At 36.9% G+C, this 18,136-nt stretch overlaps 1 protein-coding gene across 5 annotated transcripts in view; it reads left to right on the forward strand.

Annotated features, from left to right (window-relative positions):
* SPAG16 (sperm associated antigen 16) overlaps positions 1-18,136 on the forward strand; it is a 1,158,987-nt gene that overhangs the window by 55,893 nt on the left and 1,084,958 nt on the right. For all 5 annotated transcript variants that reach the window (XM_077956655.1, XM_001082826.5, XM_077956652.1 and 2 more), the window contains 2 exons: positions 1,770-1,877; positions 8,408-8,525. In XM_077956655.1, the coding sequence (XP_077812781.1) occupies positions 1,770-1,877; positions 8,408-8,525 (226 nt within the window). The remainder of the gene's footprint in view (positions 1-1,769; positions 1,878-8,407; positions 8,526-18,136) is intronic.

An 18,136-nucleotide genomic window follows, 5' to 3' on the forward strand; every position in this document is an offset into this window, starting at 1 on the left:
AAAGATGCAGAGTGGCAGGCTGGATAGAGTCAAGATTCATTGGTGTGCTGTATTCAAGAGACCCATCTCACATGCAAAGACACACATAGACTCAATCCCATTACTGGGTATATACCCAAAGGAATATAAATCATTCTGTTACAAAGACACATGCATGTGTATGTTCATTGCAGCACTATTTACAATCACAAAGACATGCAATCAACCCAGATGCCCATCAATGATAGACCGGATAAAGAAAATGTGGTACTTATACACCATGAAATACTATACAGTCATAAAAAGGAATGGGATCATGTCCTTTGTAGGGACATGGATGGAGTTGGAAGCCATTATCCTCAGCAAACTAACAGTAACAGAAAACCAAACACTGCGTGTTCTCACTTATAAGTGGGAGCTGAACAATCAAAACACATGGACACAGGAAAGGGAACCACACACACTGGGGCCTGTTGGGGGGTGGGAGGTGTGGTTGGGGGCGGTGGAGTATTAGGAAAAATAGCAAATGTATGCTGGGCTTAATACCTAGGTGATGGGTTGATAGGTGCAGTAAACCACCATGGCACACGTTTACCTATGTAACAAACCTTCAGAACTTGCATCTGTGCCCCAGAACTTAAAATTTAAAAAAAAGAAAAGAAGAAGAAAGAAACTTGGAAGAATGGATCCGAGACCTTGCACCATATGCCTCATGTAATTTGATCTTGCATCAAGAAGTCACTGATCTTGACTTATGCTTCATTGAGAGCCTTACTTTATCTCATAAACATCTTTGGTAGCATCCCATACACTGCTCCTCAGTGACTGGCTGTTCTGACACCACTTAAAGCAGAAATCTGTTCATGTGCATTTATTTTATGTGAATCACAATTTTGAAATAGTTGTGACCCAGAAAAGTAGATTTCTTCTGTTTCAAGCCTAATGTGAGGTAGCAGTACATTTTTCAGAATAGAAATGTGACAGTCTCAATGCTGTAGTACTTTGTCAGTTATCTGAGGTTGAGAACTACTTTTTCATTATAAATTATATTTCACATTATTATATTGAAACTAATATATTATGGAGGTAAGTGAAACCTTCTTATTAAATTTTCACATAGAACCTGGACTTAGAAAGAATGCTTTCGCTTGCCTTATGCCAGAGGTTTGCAGAAGATATATCAAGTTGAAAAATTTTTCTGTATTACAGCACTGATATTGAAGACCATTCTCATCAAGCTATGAATTATGTAATAATCAGATCCACTGATGACATATATTTATTTAATATATACCATAAAATCTTGGTGTTTTAGAATTTATATGCTTTCTTTTCCCAAATATCAGAACTGAATAATCTAGTATATTCTCTTTAACTTTACATTCTAGGAAGTTCAGAGTTAAATTCCATAAAGTCTTTATTTTTAATAATTTTGAATTACCGTGTTTCATATATTTCAATTTTCCAAGCCAAACAAGTTCTCTTTGGAAGTAAATGGTTTATACTATGGACATGTTCTGGCAGCATACCTTTAATTTTCACTTACTTAGATGAAATGTAGATGAATCATATTTTTGGAACTACAGGTTTTGCCCTTTCATCCTTCACCCCCAAACCTAATATGACCTTATACAAATTATGTTTGATGGGAACCTTCAATGAGAATTATAGCAAAATATTTGTTTTCCTATTATCTTCTGAATGGCCCAATACTAGATTTGAACTCAAGACTAAATAATTTTTGAAAAAGGAATTAGCAGTGATTTATAAAGTTACTATTTTTTTTGCAGCAAAGCTAGAGAAGATCTGCTGAAAATTCAGAAAGAGCGTGATTTTCATCGAATGCATCACAAGCGAATAGTCCAGGAAAAAAACAAATTAATCAATGACCTCAAAGGGTAAGCTTATATTTGTTGGACTATTTATTAAAGAGTTATTTAATACATGTTAAGTAATTTGATTATGACAGAAAGTTTTAGACAAAGTTATTAGTTCCACATTTATTGAGCATAAGATGAGTAAGTTGCGGCCCTTGCTGTCAAGGGTCTCAGAAACTATTTGTGTGTGTGAAGTGGGAGGAGTTAAGCAGAAATATACTGAAATACACTGCATTGTTGCTATGCCACCCAAGAGGGCCATCATCCCAATAAGATTGGAGTGTGAGATGACTCAAGGATTTATTTCCACAGGAATTAAATTCTCAAGTACAAGTAAGAGTAGACAGTGAGGAAGTGGGGTCAGCACAGTGCTGTTGGCAGATAGTACATCCTCTGCAAATGTGCCAAGACATGAAAAAACATGGTATGTTCATCAAATTGTATGCAAAGAGAGTGAAGTGCAGCTGTGGTATTGCAGGGATAGGGGACATATCTCTAAATGACTATGAATTTAAAAGTCTTTTATAAATTATTTTGAAGACATTATTGAGATTTACTTTCTCTCCTTCTTTACCTTCCTCCCCTACAAAAACAAGTAAAGAAATTTACAATCCTTAAATAAAATTCTATTTGCTTGCTCTAAGGCAGTGCTATCCAACAGAACTTTTCTTGATGATATACTCTATATCTGTACTGTCCAATACAATAGCCCCTAACCATTTATGTTTAAAAATATACCATACTTCTTCAAATTCCTAATACGTTTAAAGAGAATACTTTTCATATAAAATTAATCACTTTAGATTATATGTTTTTTCATATTTCATTATTTCAGGCACCCTTGTAAAGAAGCACACATTACTTTGTAATATAGCTACACTTGGTCTATACTCAGATAGCCTTTATTTCTTCATTTAATCATTAAGAAAAACATCTCCATTTAGGAATCTGGATGAATCACTAAAGCGCATTTTATAAAGACCTAAAACAAAACTTCAGTGATGCCATCAAGTCACAAAAAAGCTGGGCATCAAGTTAACCAGTCAAACACAGTGAATACTTTGCCTGATAGCTGTGCTATTGCATAATAAATCAGCTATAGGATAGAGTGTTTTTGATGCCAGGCAAAGTTGGGGTCTGAGATCTCTTATGTCATATTTTATCCAAATACATTAATAGTGTATCCATATTTCCTTTCATTGTAAAACATTAAGTGTTTACCTTACTTTTTCTGTAAATTTTTCAACTAGTTTGATAATAAATTTTATAGTATTTCTTTTTTGTTTGTTTGTTGTTTTGTTTTGCTTTTTAGAGTCAGAGTCTCATTCTGTCACCCATGGTAGAATGCAGTGGTGAGATTAAGGCATCCTGTAGCCTCCAACTCCTGGGTTCAAGCAATCCTTCCACCTCAGCCTTCTGAGTAGCTGAGTCTACAGGTGCATGCCACCATACCCAGCTAAATTTTTTTATGTTTTAATTTTTTTGTAGCGATGTTTTTTCTTTGTTACATTCTAGTGAAATTCTATGTGTTGTTAATTCTTTTAACAGAAGATAGTCAAGCCATATCTCATGAATGAGTTAAATTCCAAAGTTAGTAAAAAAAGGGAAATTTTGCCATCAATATTTTCTTTAAAATTCTTCAACCATCCACAGATTACAGTGTACATGGTTGTGTGTATACAATTCTATATCTGTGTGTTTTATGTATTTAGACATATGTAATGTTTATGGAGATTATAGTATACACCAAAGTATATATATGTATGTGTGTATATATATACATATATATGTGTGTATATATATACACACATACATACACACACACACGAAGCTAATCAGAACGGAGGATAGAACTGTATGTACTACCTAAATTTTTATTTTTATTACTCTTTCTGAATGTCGTATTAATACACATTAAATGTATATAAAATGCAACTGCACTTTAATACTTAATTTCTATTGCTATCATCAATGAGGTATAATGTGATATCCAAATTAATGACTTTTATAAATATTATAGAAATTGAAAATGTTATAGAACATTATGAAATATTATAGAAAATGAAAAGCTCTGTTTCAATTATTAATGAAATAAAATATTATTCTTTTGGAGGACTTTTAGGGAATTTCTGCTTTGCACTATGCCATTGTAAATAGTATAGAATTAGCTCTCCAACTAGTACTAAACTAGCTCCCCAAATGTAAGGAACTATAAGACTGGACAAAATACATGAGGCAGTTTTTTTTTTTTTAAGTTGGTGGAAAATTGGCAAAGCAGGACCTTGATGCCTAAGAGAAGACAAACACAAAATGAGCAGGATGTTCACCCCACATATCTTCCTGAAGGTACTTTTCAGCCCACAGTTTGACCAGATATAACCCAAGCAGAGCATGGTGGTTTTCGGACCTGAGGAGGCAGAGATCAGAGTTCAGGGCTGCAGAGGTAGCTGAAACTTGCAGCATGGTGTACACAGAAGGAAGGAGGTACATGAAATGTAGCTTAAGAAATATCTATAATGGTTCTCTTCAGTCTTTGGCCACGTAACTAACTTGTGGAAGTATAAGATGAGAGAATATGAAACCTGGCAGGAAACAGCACCTGGGAAGCTATGAGCAAAATAGAGATTCCAGAGGTTGCAGAGTGCTGGGAGATGTAGGAGTACTGATCAGCCATAAGGGAAGGAACATCACTGAATACTCTGAACATTTACTTAATATCCTCCACAAGCCATGCCATAGAAGCAGACCTAGTTGGTCCTAGAGAAAATGCTGCTTTAGACTTTTTCTCCAAAAAGCTTAAAGGTATAAGCTTTGAAAAACTCAACTGATTCACTGGGAAATTAACTGTCTGTCAGAAAATAACTCTTTAAAGGAAGAAAACAAAATTCAGACAAGTGTATGTCCAACATACAATAAATAAATAAAGTTTATATGGATTGATCTATCTATAAATATATCTAGAAGCAGGAAGATATGTCCTATAATCAGGAAAAAGCAGAAGCAGACACAGAGAAAAGAGAATTACAGATTTAGCAGACAGGGACTTTAAAACAGTTATTATGAAATGCTTAGAGTTTTAAAGAAAATGGTGCCTATAGGAGTGATAAACAGAATTAAACTGAAATTTGAGAACTGAGAAAAACATAATGTGCGAATGAAAAATTTACTAGTAGGTCTTGGAAGATTGGACATTGCCAATGGAAAGATCAATGAACATGAAGACAGGAAGATGGAAAATGATCCAACTGGTGCTCAAAGAGAAAAAAGCTGAAAAGAAATGAGCAGAGACTCAAAGAAAAAAGACTGAAAAAACATAAACAGAACTTCTGGAACAATATCAAATAGTCCATCATAGGTGTATTTGAAATCCAAGAAGAGGCTGGGCATAACCTTCCCCATTCTGCTAGCTTATTCCAATTATTAAGTATACAAATTCAAATTAGTTACTCAGGAAGACTGGAACTGATCACTGGGTGCTTACATGAACCAAACATGCTGTGAGCAGACTTTAGCCAGGACCCTACTTATTTCCTGTCCCTTATAGACTCCCATTCTAACAGGGGGGTCATGCTTTTGCTTTAAGTTTCTGAATTTGAAAGACAAATTCTTAAAAATATCTTTCCCCAGTAAATAGCCACTCAATTAAATAGCCAGGGGTAATTTGCAGAAAAATTGAGGCTATTTATAACAGTATATAATTGCTATGGTGTTATGGAGTGCTTCCTCTACTGTCTGCTAAGGTAGCTCCAGCATTTCTACTTCACAGTGTTGGCTATCTTTTTCCAAGTTTCTAAGGACCACCCTAGAAGTGAATCTACCTTATTCGCTGGAGTTCTTACTATAATGTTAAATCCATTGTGTGGAGGTCAAGGAATTATTGTTTATCCAGTCTTGCATTCCACCCCCCTTTAATCAAGTACCTCAAAATCCAGCCTCTGGGGGTACTTTTCTGGTTCCTGCCAGTACATGCTGACTATTTTTTGCAGCAGTTTAGATGTATAGTCTCTTTCCTCCGTAATCACACTGAGGAGAGGAGGTAGGGATACTTCCAGCGGTGGGGCCGGGGTGGGGACATCTCTTTCTTTGTGGGGAAGAGGGCTTTTCAGCAACTTGCAGCACAGCTGAAGTACTACTTCTTTGTAGGAAATGGGGCCCACCTCTGTAAGCCCACAGGGCTACAGAAAAACATTCTCAGGGGCATCCTGAGAACCAGAGAAGAAGACAGAGACATTTCATACATTTCATGTAATAAAGAGTCAGTTCACCTGGAAGACATAATATTAAATATGCATTACTGTAATATAAGAGCTTCAAAATACATGAAGCAAACTCTGATAAAATTGAAAGGAAGAATAGATATTTCCTTAGTTATACTTAGGATTTTAACACTCAGTATTAGAAAGTGTAGGAAGAAATATACATAGATGTATTTGGCATCCAAGAAGGGGCTGGGGATAACCTTCCCCATTCTGCTAGCTTATTCCAATTGCCAAGCATATCAATTCCAATTATTTATTCAGGAACACTGGAATTGATCACTGGCTGGGTACATGGACCAAATATGCTGTGAGCCAGGACCCTATTTATTTCCTGGCCCTTACAGACTCCCATTCCAACAGAGGGGACCAGATATAGCCTAAGCAGAGCATGGTGATTTTCGGAGCTGAAGAGGCAGAGATCAGAGTTCAGGGCTATAAAGGTAGCTGGAACTTGCAGCATGGTGTACACAGAACGAAGGAGGTATGTGAAATGTAAGAAATATCTGCAATAGTCTTTTTCAATCTTTGGCCTCATAACTAACTTGTGGAAGTATAGGATGAGAGAACACAAAGCCTGGCAGGAAACAGTGCCTGGGAAGCTCTGAGCAAAACAGAGATTCCAGAGGTTGTGTAGAAGAGTGCTGTCAATCAACTGAGCATAGTTAACATTTCTTGACTTCTACTTGGCTCTTTCCAGTTCACATGGAATTGTCACTAAAATAGATCATATACTGAACCGTAAAACAAGTCTCCATACATTTCAAAGGACTGATGTCATGCAAAGAATGTTTTCTGACCAAAATCAAATTAAATTAGAAATCAATATTGAAAAACCTCAGGGGGTTTCTCAAATATTTGGAAATTAAGTAGTATGCCTTAAATAATCCATGAGGCAAATAAAGAAATTAGAGAATAGTTTGAACTGAATGATTAAAAATGCAGCATATTGAAATGCAGCCAATGCAGCTTAAATTGAAATTGATAGCTTTAAATGCTTATTTTAGAAAATAAAGTTTTAAAACCAATGATGTCATCTTAGAAGCTTAAAAAGAGCAAACTACAACCAAGAAACATGAAGAAATGAAAAATAAGAGCTGAAATCAATAAAATAGCAAATGGACAAACAAAAAATCAACAAAGTTAGATGTTGGTTAATGGAAAATATAATAAAGCTGACAAATTTGATAATAAGATGGATAAACTCTCATTAGACTGATGTCGCCAGAGGTTGGCAAGAATGTAGAGCAACCAGGACTGTCATATAGGGTTGCTGGTAGTATAAATTACAATCCAGCAATTAAACTTCTGGGTATTTATCTAAAATAAATGAAGATATATGATCAAAAAATCTTACATGACTTATATAAGAATGTTTAAAGAGGCCTTATTCATGATAGCCCAAACTAAAATCCACTCAGGTTTTCTTCAGCAAAATATTGGATAACCACATTTACATACAAGGAGATACTACTCACAGTAAAGAGGAGTGAAGTATTGTGATGTAAAGTAATAAGAATAATCTAAAGAAACATTATGCTGAGTGAAATAAACTAGTTAAAAAAGAGAACATGTCATATGTTACCAAATACATGAAGTTCTAGAATTTTCTGGGGTGTTAGACATGTTTCATATTTTGATAATGTGTACTACTTGGGTGTGCATTTCTCAAAACTCTGAACAGTAACGCTTAAGAGCTGTATGTTTTATCCATGTAAATTACACTTCAATAAAAAGATTTTGAGGTCATTTTCAAATAAAACAGATTTTTAAAGGTATTTACATTATATACTAGGCTGAACTATTCCTTCTGTTTAGGTATCAAAATGTTTTTATACTTAATTTTTAAAATAGAAGATTAGCCAAACTTGTTTTGAAGACCATCCTTTAGTTTATTTTGATGTGAATGACACTCCATGTTTAATCATCTATTATTTGTGGCCCTTGTCTTTCTGGCAGTCATTTCCAAATTAACAAAAGGAATTGCATTTTAAAAAATTTCATGGGTAGCAGCAATATTCTGAGTACATACTTGGATACAGCAAAAGGTACTAGTAGGAAATAGAGAACTAATTAAGACGTGATTTGCTCCCTCAGTGCACCCTCCACCCTCAAGTTGCAGTGAATTTGTGTGCTTTTTGTGCTTCTTGGCTGTAGTGTGTTAACCTTTATGAGGTTATTTATTTTTATTTCACAGCAAAAAACAAAAAGAAAAAAAGGTTTCGATGTTAGATGGAAATTACTGATTTAACTCAATAACCCCTTAAGATACTATTGACTTTTTATTTTTTATAGGTTGAAGTTACATTATGCGTCTTATGAACCAACTATAAGGGTGTTACATGAGAAACACCACACTTTACTGAAGGAGAAAATGCTGACCTCCTTGGAAAGAGACAAAGTAGTTGGGCAGGTAAAGATACAGTCAAAGCTAACTTAAAATGATCTTTTAATCATTTTTTTAAAATAATACAAGTAGAAATACTGGTTTTGTTTCTGAGATTAATTTTAAAACATTTTCAACCAACTTTCATGTAAGAGAGATCCATTTGGAAACATTCAGAAAAAGTATTTATCCATTTAACTACATATAAAGATTATTATAAAATTAGGCCAGCCTGGTGGCTCATGCCTGTAATCCCAGCACTTTGGGAGACCAAGGTAGGTGGATCACTTGAGGCCAGGAGTTTAAGACCAGCCTGGCCAATATGGTGAAACCCTGTCTCTACTAAAAATACCAAAGAAGAAAAAAATAACCGGGTGTGGTGGCACAGGCCTGTAATCCCAGCTACTTGGGAGACTGAGGCATGAGAATTGTTTGAACCTGGGAGGCAGAGGTTGCAGTGAACAGAGATGGCTCCATACCACTGCACTCCAGCCTAGGCAACAGAGTGAGACAATGTCTCAAAAAAAAATTAAATTAAATGTCATTTAATTGAGACATAAATTTATAGCAGATTATTAAATTGTAGATTGAAGAAAAAACTTAGCTATTGTGGTCAAACTTGGGTTTAAATGCCAGCTTTGACAGCTATAAACGTTAACCTTAGGAGAGTTATTTAAACAAATTGGAGCTCAGATTTCTCATATATAAAATGTAGCTGCAAAGACCAAAGACATTACCTTTTAAGATTGCTGTGAAACTTACATGAGATATTTTAATAAATAAAAACTCCCTCCTAGGTACTGACTCAAGTCTTTTGTAATTTTTGCTGATGGGTGACATCCTTTTAGGGTTTTTGTATAGGCCTAGACCTAGGGTAGTGGGTGAGATACCTTTGGCATACAAATTTAAGAAAAAGAAACAAAATGTTTATATGCCACTTTAAAACCATTTAACAATTTTTTTGGAATATGTAAAACTGCAACTATGCTTAACATTCTATTATTGTTTTCTGGAGATTTTCATTTTTGGCCAAACATTCAGAAGCTACAAAAGCTTACATGATGATAATACTCTTTTGAATAATTTTATTGTTAAGACATGCTTTAATCAAGTTTATTTTGTCTTTTGAGTGAAATTCTTAGCAACGAAAATGCAAAACATCATTGTCTTGATGCCCCTTGTGCTTGAATTTAATTTTGTGGTTTGAATGTTTGAATTTTAAGTAATATTGAATACAATGATCATATGATTTGGCTGTGTCCCCATCCAAAGCTCACCTTGAATTGTAATAATCCCCACGTGTCAAGGGCGGGACCAGGTGGAGGTAACTGAATCATGGAGGTGGTTTCTCCCATGCTGTTCTCATGATAATGAGTGAGTCTCACGAGATCTGATGGTTGTATAAGCGTCTGGCATTTCTTTTGCTTGCACTCATTCTCTTTCCTGCTGCCTTGTGAAGAGGTGTCTTCTACCATGATTGTAAATTTCCTGAGGACTCCCCAGCCATGTGGAACTTGAGCCAATTAAACATCTATTCTTTATAAAATATCCAGTCTCGAGTATTTCCTCATAGTGGTGTGAGAATGAACTAATACAAATGAGTTTAACAATGTTTTAAATTTTATGGCATTATAATCAAACCTTCAGAATTTCATACCCTTGCTTCTTTTCATCTAATCTGTCTTCCCCAGTCTCCTAACAAAAGGCTTTATTCTATATCCTGAGGTATTAGGAGCTAGATTCAGATCTCTTACTATTTCCTATTCCAGATGGGCCATGCTTGAATTTTTGCTACCCATCTTACTCTCTTTAGTCCTCCTGGTCTCATGCTTATCTCCTATATACCATGTACAATATTTGTGTTTCAAGTTGCTCCTTGATGGTTTAGTGGAAAGAGCTAAGGACTGGGAATGGCTGGTATGAATTCCAGTTGTGTTATAAAACAGCCAAGTGAGGATTCGGGTTATTTAAATATGTCTTTTTACTCACTTATTAAATAGGGATAAATTATTTGCCTTATGATTGATATGTGTATAAGATTAAAACATGTTTAAAAAGTTAAAATCATTTGATCTATGAGTTAAAGTTGAATTTTTCACACTACTGTTCAGATTTGCAAAGAAATATATCTTTATTATCTGCAACTGGTTTTGTCTTTGAACTCCTACTCCTGCTGAAGACAAAATAAAAGATAACCTGCATATTAAAGACTATTCCAGTCTTTATGAGTTAAACCAGTGTCTTTGGGTTTAACACAGGGTGTTTGAATATTATATTAACTGAATGTTTAGCTAAAACATAGTTATTAGTGCTCATTTTCTTCCTTCAAATGGCATGCCCTTTTTATTCTTCCCTAGATGGTTCCTAGTAAAAAAGTTACTTATCTATCCATATAGTTTAAAGTCTACAGGCTATATTCACTCTCCAGAGTACTGTGACTTGTTTGATTAGGTTGGTGGTGTCCAGGTACATGATAGCTGGATAGTTCTGGATAGCTCCTGGATAGTTCCAGGGTAGTTCTTTTGTATGTGAACCCAACACACCTTGCTAAATCCATGGCCTCTGCCACAATATCTGTGAACTCCTTTATATCTGTGACCTCATTATCCTAACCCTAGTTTTTTTTCTGCTCTAGTACATCAAATATTAACATTTCCGTGTGTCCCACTGAGGTGGTTGAGGCTTCTGATTTCTCTATATTGCAAATACAAGCCATGAGCAATTTGGAAACCAGTTAGGGTCCATCTACACAGATATACCTTTCTCAGTCCATTTTCAACATCACCTGGAGAGTAGTATGTTTTTCTAGCACAATGTAAAATATGAAGGAGTCTTTAAGGGGTTGTCAATTTTCCTAGGCTATTGCCTGAAAAGCTAAGAGCAAGTGTACTTAAATTCTTGGAGTATCTCTAGACTATCTGGCTTTATTTGCCCTTCATTTCCAGCTGGCCCCACTTACATTTTTCACTTGGTAGATAAACCACGACTCATGTCTGACCTATTGTTACCTCATCCCTCAGGCATCTCGTCCGTCACTCAGGCACAGAACTCTTTTCACTTCTTTGTTCTATTGGATGAAATATCTCCCTATCTTCTTTTATGTTACAGGATGTTCTATGTCCTCGTTTGTTCCAGCAATCCTGATTTACACCCATTTGCACAGGGTAATTTTTAATAAATTTAACTTTCACCCTAAAAATACCCCAATTTGGAAAATCTTTATTAATGGGAAATTTTTTTTTAACTTTAAGTTCTAGGGTACATGTACACAATGTACAGGTTTGTTACATAGGTATACATGTGCCACATTGGTTTGCTACACCCATCAACTCGTCATTTACATTAGGTATTTCTTTTAATGCTATCCCTCTCCCAGCCCCACATCCCATGACAGGCCCCGGTGTGTGATGCTCCCTGCCCTGTGTCCATGTGTTCTCATTTTTCAATTCCCATCTATGAGTGAGAACATGCGGTGTTTGGTTTTCTGTCCCTGTGATAGTTTGCTGAGCATGATGGTTTCCACCTTCATCCATGTTCATGTCAAAGGACATGAACTCATCCTTTTTTATGGCAGCATAGTATTCCATGATGTATATGTGCCACACTTTCTTAATCCAGTCTATCATTGATGGACGTTTGGGTTGGTTCCAAGTCTTCGCTGTTGTAAATAGTGCTGCAATAAACATACGTGTGCATGTGTCTTCATCGTAGCATCATTTATAATCCTTTGGGTATATACCTCGTAATGGAATCACTGGGTCAAATGATATTTCTGGTTCTAGATCCTTGAGGAATCACCACACTGTCTTCCACAATGGTTGAATTAATTTACACTTCCAACAGTGTAAACGTGTTCCTATTTCTCCACATCCTCTCCAGCATCTGTTGTTTCCTGACTTTTTAATGATCGCCATTCTAATTGACATGAGATGGTATCTCATTGTAGTTTTGATTTCCATTTCCTTGATCACCAGTGATGATGAGCATTTTTTCATGTTTCTGTTGGCTGCTTTATGCCTTCTTTTGAGAATTGTCTGTTGATATATTTTACCCACCTTTTGATGAGGTAGTTTGTTTTTTTCTTGTAAATTTGTTGAAGTTATTTGTAGATTCTGGATATTAGCCCTTTGTCAGATGGGTAGATTGCAAAAATTTTCTCCCATTCTGTAGGTTGCCTGTTCACTCTGATGGTAGTTTCTTTTGCTGTGCAGAAGCTCTTTAGTTTAATTAAATCCCATTTGTCTATTTTGGCTTTTGTTGCCATTGCTTTTGGTGTTTCAGTCACGAAGTCTTTGCCCGTGCCTATGTCCTAAATGGTATTGCCTAGGTTTTCTTCTTGGGTTTTATGGTTTTAGGCCTTATATTTATGTCTTTAATCCATCTTGAATTAATTTTTGTGTAAGGTGTAAGGAAGGGATCCAGTTTCAGCTTTCTACATATGGCTAGCCAGTTTTCCCAGTACCATTTATCAAATAGGGAATCCTTTCCCCATTTCTTGCTTTTGTCAGGTTTGTTAAAGATCAGATTATTGTAGATGTGTGGTGTTATTTCTGAGGCCTCTGTTCTGTTCCATTGGTCTATATATCTGTTTTGTTACCGGTACCTTGCTGTTTTGGTTACTGTAGCCTTGTAGTATAGTTTGAAGTCAGGGAGCCTGATGCCTCCAGCTTTGTTCTTTTTGCTTAGGATTGTCTTGGCTATGCAGGCTCTTTTTTGGTTCCATACGAACTTTAAAGTAGTTTTTTCTAATTTTGTGAAGAAACTCGTTGGTAGCTTAATGGGAATGGCATTGAATCTATAAATTACCTTGGACAGTATGGCCATTTTCAAGATGTTGATTCTTCCTATACATGAGCATGGAATGTTCTTCCATTTGTTTGTGTCTTTTATTTCATCTTTTATTTCACTGAGCAGTGGTTTGTAGTTCTCCTTGAAGAGGTCCTTCACATCTTTTGTAAGCTGGATTCCTAGGTGTTTTATTCTCTTTGTACCAATTGTGAATGGGAGTTCACTCATGATTTGGCCCTCTGTCTGTTATTGGTGTACAGGAATGCTTGTGATTTTTGCACATTGATTTTGTATCTTGAGACTTTGCTGAAGTTGCTTATCAGCTTAAGGAGATTTTGGGCTGAGATGATGGGGTTTTCTAAATATACAATCATGTCATCTGCAAACAGGGACAATTTGACTTCCTCTTTTTCTAATCAAATACCCTTTATTTCTTTCTCTTGCCTGATTGCTCTGGCCAAAACTTCCAACACTATGTTGAATAGGAGTGGTGAGAGAGGGCATCCTTTTCTTGCGCTGGTTTTCAAAGGTAATGCTTCCAGTTTTTTGCCCATTCAGTATGATATTGGCTGTGGATTTGTCATAAATAGGTCTTATTATTTTGAGATATGTTCCATCAATACCTAGTTTATTGAGAGATTTTAGCAAGAAGGGCTGTTGAATTTTGCCAAAGGCCTTTTTGGCATCTGTCGAGATAATCATATGGTTTTTGTTGTTGGTTCTGTTTATATGATGGATTACGTTTATTGATTTGCATATGCCTTGCATCCCAGGGATGAAGCTGACGTCTTCGTGGTGGATAAGCTTTTTGATGTGCTGCTGGATTTGGTTTGCCAGTATTTTATTGAGGATTTTCACATCGATGTTCATCAGGGATATTGGTATAAAATTCTCTTTTTTTGTTGTGTCTCTGCCAGACTTTGGTATCAGGATGATCCTGGCCTCATGCAATGAATTAGGGAGGATTCCCTCTTTTTCTATTGATTGGAATAGTTTCAGAATGAATGGTAGCATCTCCTCTTTTACCTCTGGTAGAATTCGGCTGTGAATCCGTCTGGTCCTGGATTTTTTTTGGTTGTTAGGCTATTAATTATTGCCTAAATTTCAGGCCTGTGATTGGTCTATTCAGAGATTCAACCTCTTCCTGGTTTAGTCTTGGGAGAGAGTATTTGCCCAGGAATTTATCTATTTATTCTGAATTTTCTAGTTTATTTGTGTAGATGTGTTTATAGTATTCTCTAATGATAGTTGGCATTTCTGTGGGATCAGTGGTGATATCCCCTTTATCATTTTTTTATTGCATCTATGTGATTCTTCTCTCTTTTTTTCTTTATTAGTCTTGCTAGTAGTCTATCAATTTTGCTGATCTTTCAGAAAACCAGCTCCTGGATTCTTTGATTTTTTGAAGGTTTTTTTTTTGTGTGTGTCTCTATCTCCTTCAGTTCTGCTATGATCTTAGTTATTTCTTGCCTTCTACCTTTTGAATTTGTTTGCTCTTTCTTCTCTAGTTCTTTAAATTGTGATGTTAGGGTGTCAATTTTCGATCTTTCCTGCTTTCTCTTGTGGGCATTTAGTGCTATAAATTTCCCTCTACACACAGCTTTAAATGTGTCCCCGAGATTCTGGTATGTTGTGTCTTTGTTCTCATTGATTTCAAAGAACGTCTTCATTTCTGCCTTAATTTCGTTATGTACCCAGTAGTCATTCAGGAGCAGGTTATTCAGTTTCCATGTAGTTGTGTGGTTTTGAGTGAATTTCTTAATCCTGAGTTCTATTTTGTTTGCACTGTGGTCTGTGGTCTGAGAGAGAGTTTGTTGTGATTTCTGTTCTTTTACATTTCCTGAGGAGTGCTTTACTTCCAATTATATGCTCAATTTTAGAATAAGTTCGATGTGGTGCTGGGCAGAATGTATATTCTGTTGATTTGGGGTAGAGAGTTCTGTAGATGTCTATTAAGTCTGCTTTGTGAAGAGCTAAGTTCAAGTCCTGGATATCCCTGTTAACCTTCTGTCTCATTGATCTGTCTAATATTGACAGTAGGATGTTAAATCTCCCATTATTATTGTGTGGGAGTCTAAGTCTCTTTATAGGTCTCTAAGGACTTCCTTTATGAATCTGGGTGCTCTTGTATTGGGTGCATATTTAGTATAGTTGACTCTTCTTGTTGAATTGATCCCTTTATCATTATGCAATGGCCTTCTTTGTCTCTTTTGATCTTTGTTGGTTTTAAAGTTGTTTTATCAGAGACTAGGATTGCAACCTCTGCTTTTTTTGCTTTCCCTTTGCTTGGTAACTCTTCCTCCATCCCTTTATGGAGCCTATGTGTGTCTCTGCACATGAGATGGGTCTCCTGAATACAGCACACTGATGGGTCTTGACTCTTTATCCAATTTGCCAGTCTTTGTCTTTTAATTAGGGCATTTAGCCCATTTGCATTTAAGGTTAATATTGTTATGTGTGAATTTGATCCTGTCATTATGATGTTCGGTGGTTATTTTGCCCGTTAATTTATGCGGTTTCTTCATAGCATCGATGGTCTTTACAATTTGACATGTTTTTGCAGTGACTGGTACCAGTTGTTCCTTTCCATGTTTAGTGCTTCCTTCAGGAGCTCTTGTAAGGCAGGCCTGGTGGTAACAAAACCTCTCAGCATATGCTTGTCTGTAAAGGATTTTATTTCTCCTTCACTTATGAAGCTTAGTTTGGCTGGATATGAAATTCTGGGTTGAAAAGTCTTTCCTTTAAGATTGTTGAATATTGGCCCCCACTCTCTTCTAGCTTGTAGAATTTCTGCAGAGAGATCTGCTGTTAGTCTGAGGAGCTTCCCTTTGTATGTAACCTGACCTTTCTCTCTGGCTGCCCTTAACATTTTTCCTTCATTTCAACCTTGGAGAATCTGACGATTATGTGTCTTGGAGTTGCTCTTCTTGAGGAGTACCTTTGTGTTGTTCTCTGTTTTTCCTGAATTTGAATGCTGGCCTGCCTTTCTAGGTTGGAGAAGTTCTCCTGGATAATATCCTGAAGAGTGTTTTCTAACTTGTTTCCATTCTACCTGTCACTTTCAGGTACACCAATCAAATGTAGATTTGATCTTTTCACATAGTCCCATATTTCTTGGCAGCTTTGTTCATTTCTTTTTACTCTTTTTTCTGTAATGTTGTATTCTCACTTTATTTCATTAAATTGATCTTCAATCACTGATATCCTTTCTTCCACTTGATTGAGTTGGCTACTGAAGCTTGTGCATGCATCACAAAGTTTTTGTGCTGTGGTTTTCAGCTTCATCAGGTCCTTTAAGGTCTTCTCTATATTGTTTATTCTAGTTAGCCATTCGTCTAACCTTTTCTCAAGGTTTTTAGCTTCCTTGCGATGGGTTAGACCATGCTCCTTTAGCTCGGAGAAGTTTGTTATTACTGACCTTCTGAAACCTACTTCTGTCAACTCATCAAAGTCTTTCTCCATCCAGTTTTGTTTCATTGCTGGTGAGGAGCTGTGATCCTTTGGAGGAGAAGAGGCACTTGGGTTTTTAGAATTTTCAGCTTTTCTGCTCTGGTTTCTTCCCATCTTTGTGGTTTTATCTACCTTTGGTCTTTGATGTTAGTGACCTACAGTTGGGGTTTTTTTTGTCGGTGCCCTTTTTTTTGAAGTTGATTCTATTTCTGTTTGTTAGTTTTCCTTTTAACAGTCAGGACCCTTTGCTGCAGGTCTGTTGGGGTTTGCTGGAGGTCCACTCCAGACCCTGTTTGTCTCAGTATCATCAGCAGAGGCTGCAGAATGGCAAATATTGCAGAATAGCAAATATTGATGCCTGCTCCTTCTTCGAGGAGCTTTGTCCCAGAGGGGCACTTGCCTATATGAGGTGTCAGTTGACCCCTACTGGGAGGTGTCTCCCAGTCAGACTACACGGGGATCAGGGACCCACTTGAGGAGGCAGTCTGTTCATTCTCAGAGCTTGAACACCATGCTGGGAGAACCACTGCTCTCTTCAGAGCTGTCAGACATGGGGGTTTAAGTCTGCAGAAGTTTCTGCTGCCTTTTGTTCAGCTACGCCCTGTCCCCAGAGGTGGAGTCTATAGAGGCAGTAGGTCTTGCTGAGCTGTGGTGGACTCTGACCAGTTTGAGCTTCCCAGCTGCTTTGCTTACCTACTGAAGCCTCAGCAATGGTGGACTCCCCTCCTCCCGCTAGACTGCAGCCTCGCAGGTTAATCTCAGACTACTACGCTAGCAGCGAGCAAAGCTCTGTGGGCGTTGGACCCACAGAGCCAGGCACGGGAGAAAATCTGCTGGTCTGCCTGTTGCTAAGACCATGGGAAAAGTGCGGTATTTGGGCGGAAGTGTCTCGTTTTTCCAGGTATAGTCTGTAACGGCTTCCCTTGGCTAGGAAAGGGAAATCCCCCAACCCCTTGCACTTCCTGGGTGAGGCAACACCCTGCCCTGCTTCAGCATGCCCTCCGTGGGATGCACCCACTGTCCAACCACTCCCAAGTGAGACGAACCAGCACCTCAGTTGGAAATGCAGAAATCTGTCTTCTTTGTTGATCACACTGGGAGCTGCAGACTGGAGCTGTTCCTATTCAGCCATCTTGGAAGCAACCTTAGTTGGAAAATTCTAAAGAGCAAATTTCTTGATATCTAATATGGGACAGTTAGTTCTACTCTTAACATAACGTTGAAAAAAAGAAATAAAACGGAGCAGTTAGGATTTATAAATAGCTTTTCTCCCCAAATCTGCTGTTCAAGGTGGTAGGTTCACTACAATTTGAGAAAGTCAAATTTAAATAGGAGATACTATTGCTGCCACTGGGCTGTCAGTGCAGGTTTTACCATGGACAATGCTAATACTGAATGCT

Source organism: Macaca mulatta, chromosome 12, assembly GCF_049350105.2.
Source record: "Macaca mulatta isolate MMU2019108-1 chromosome 12, T2T-MMU8v2.0, whole genome shotgun sequence".
Classification (NCBI taxonomy): Eukaryota; Metazoa; Chordata; class Mammalia; order Primates; family Cercopithecidae; genus Macaca; species Macaca mulatta.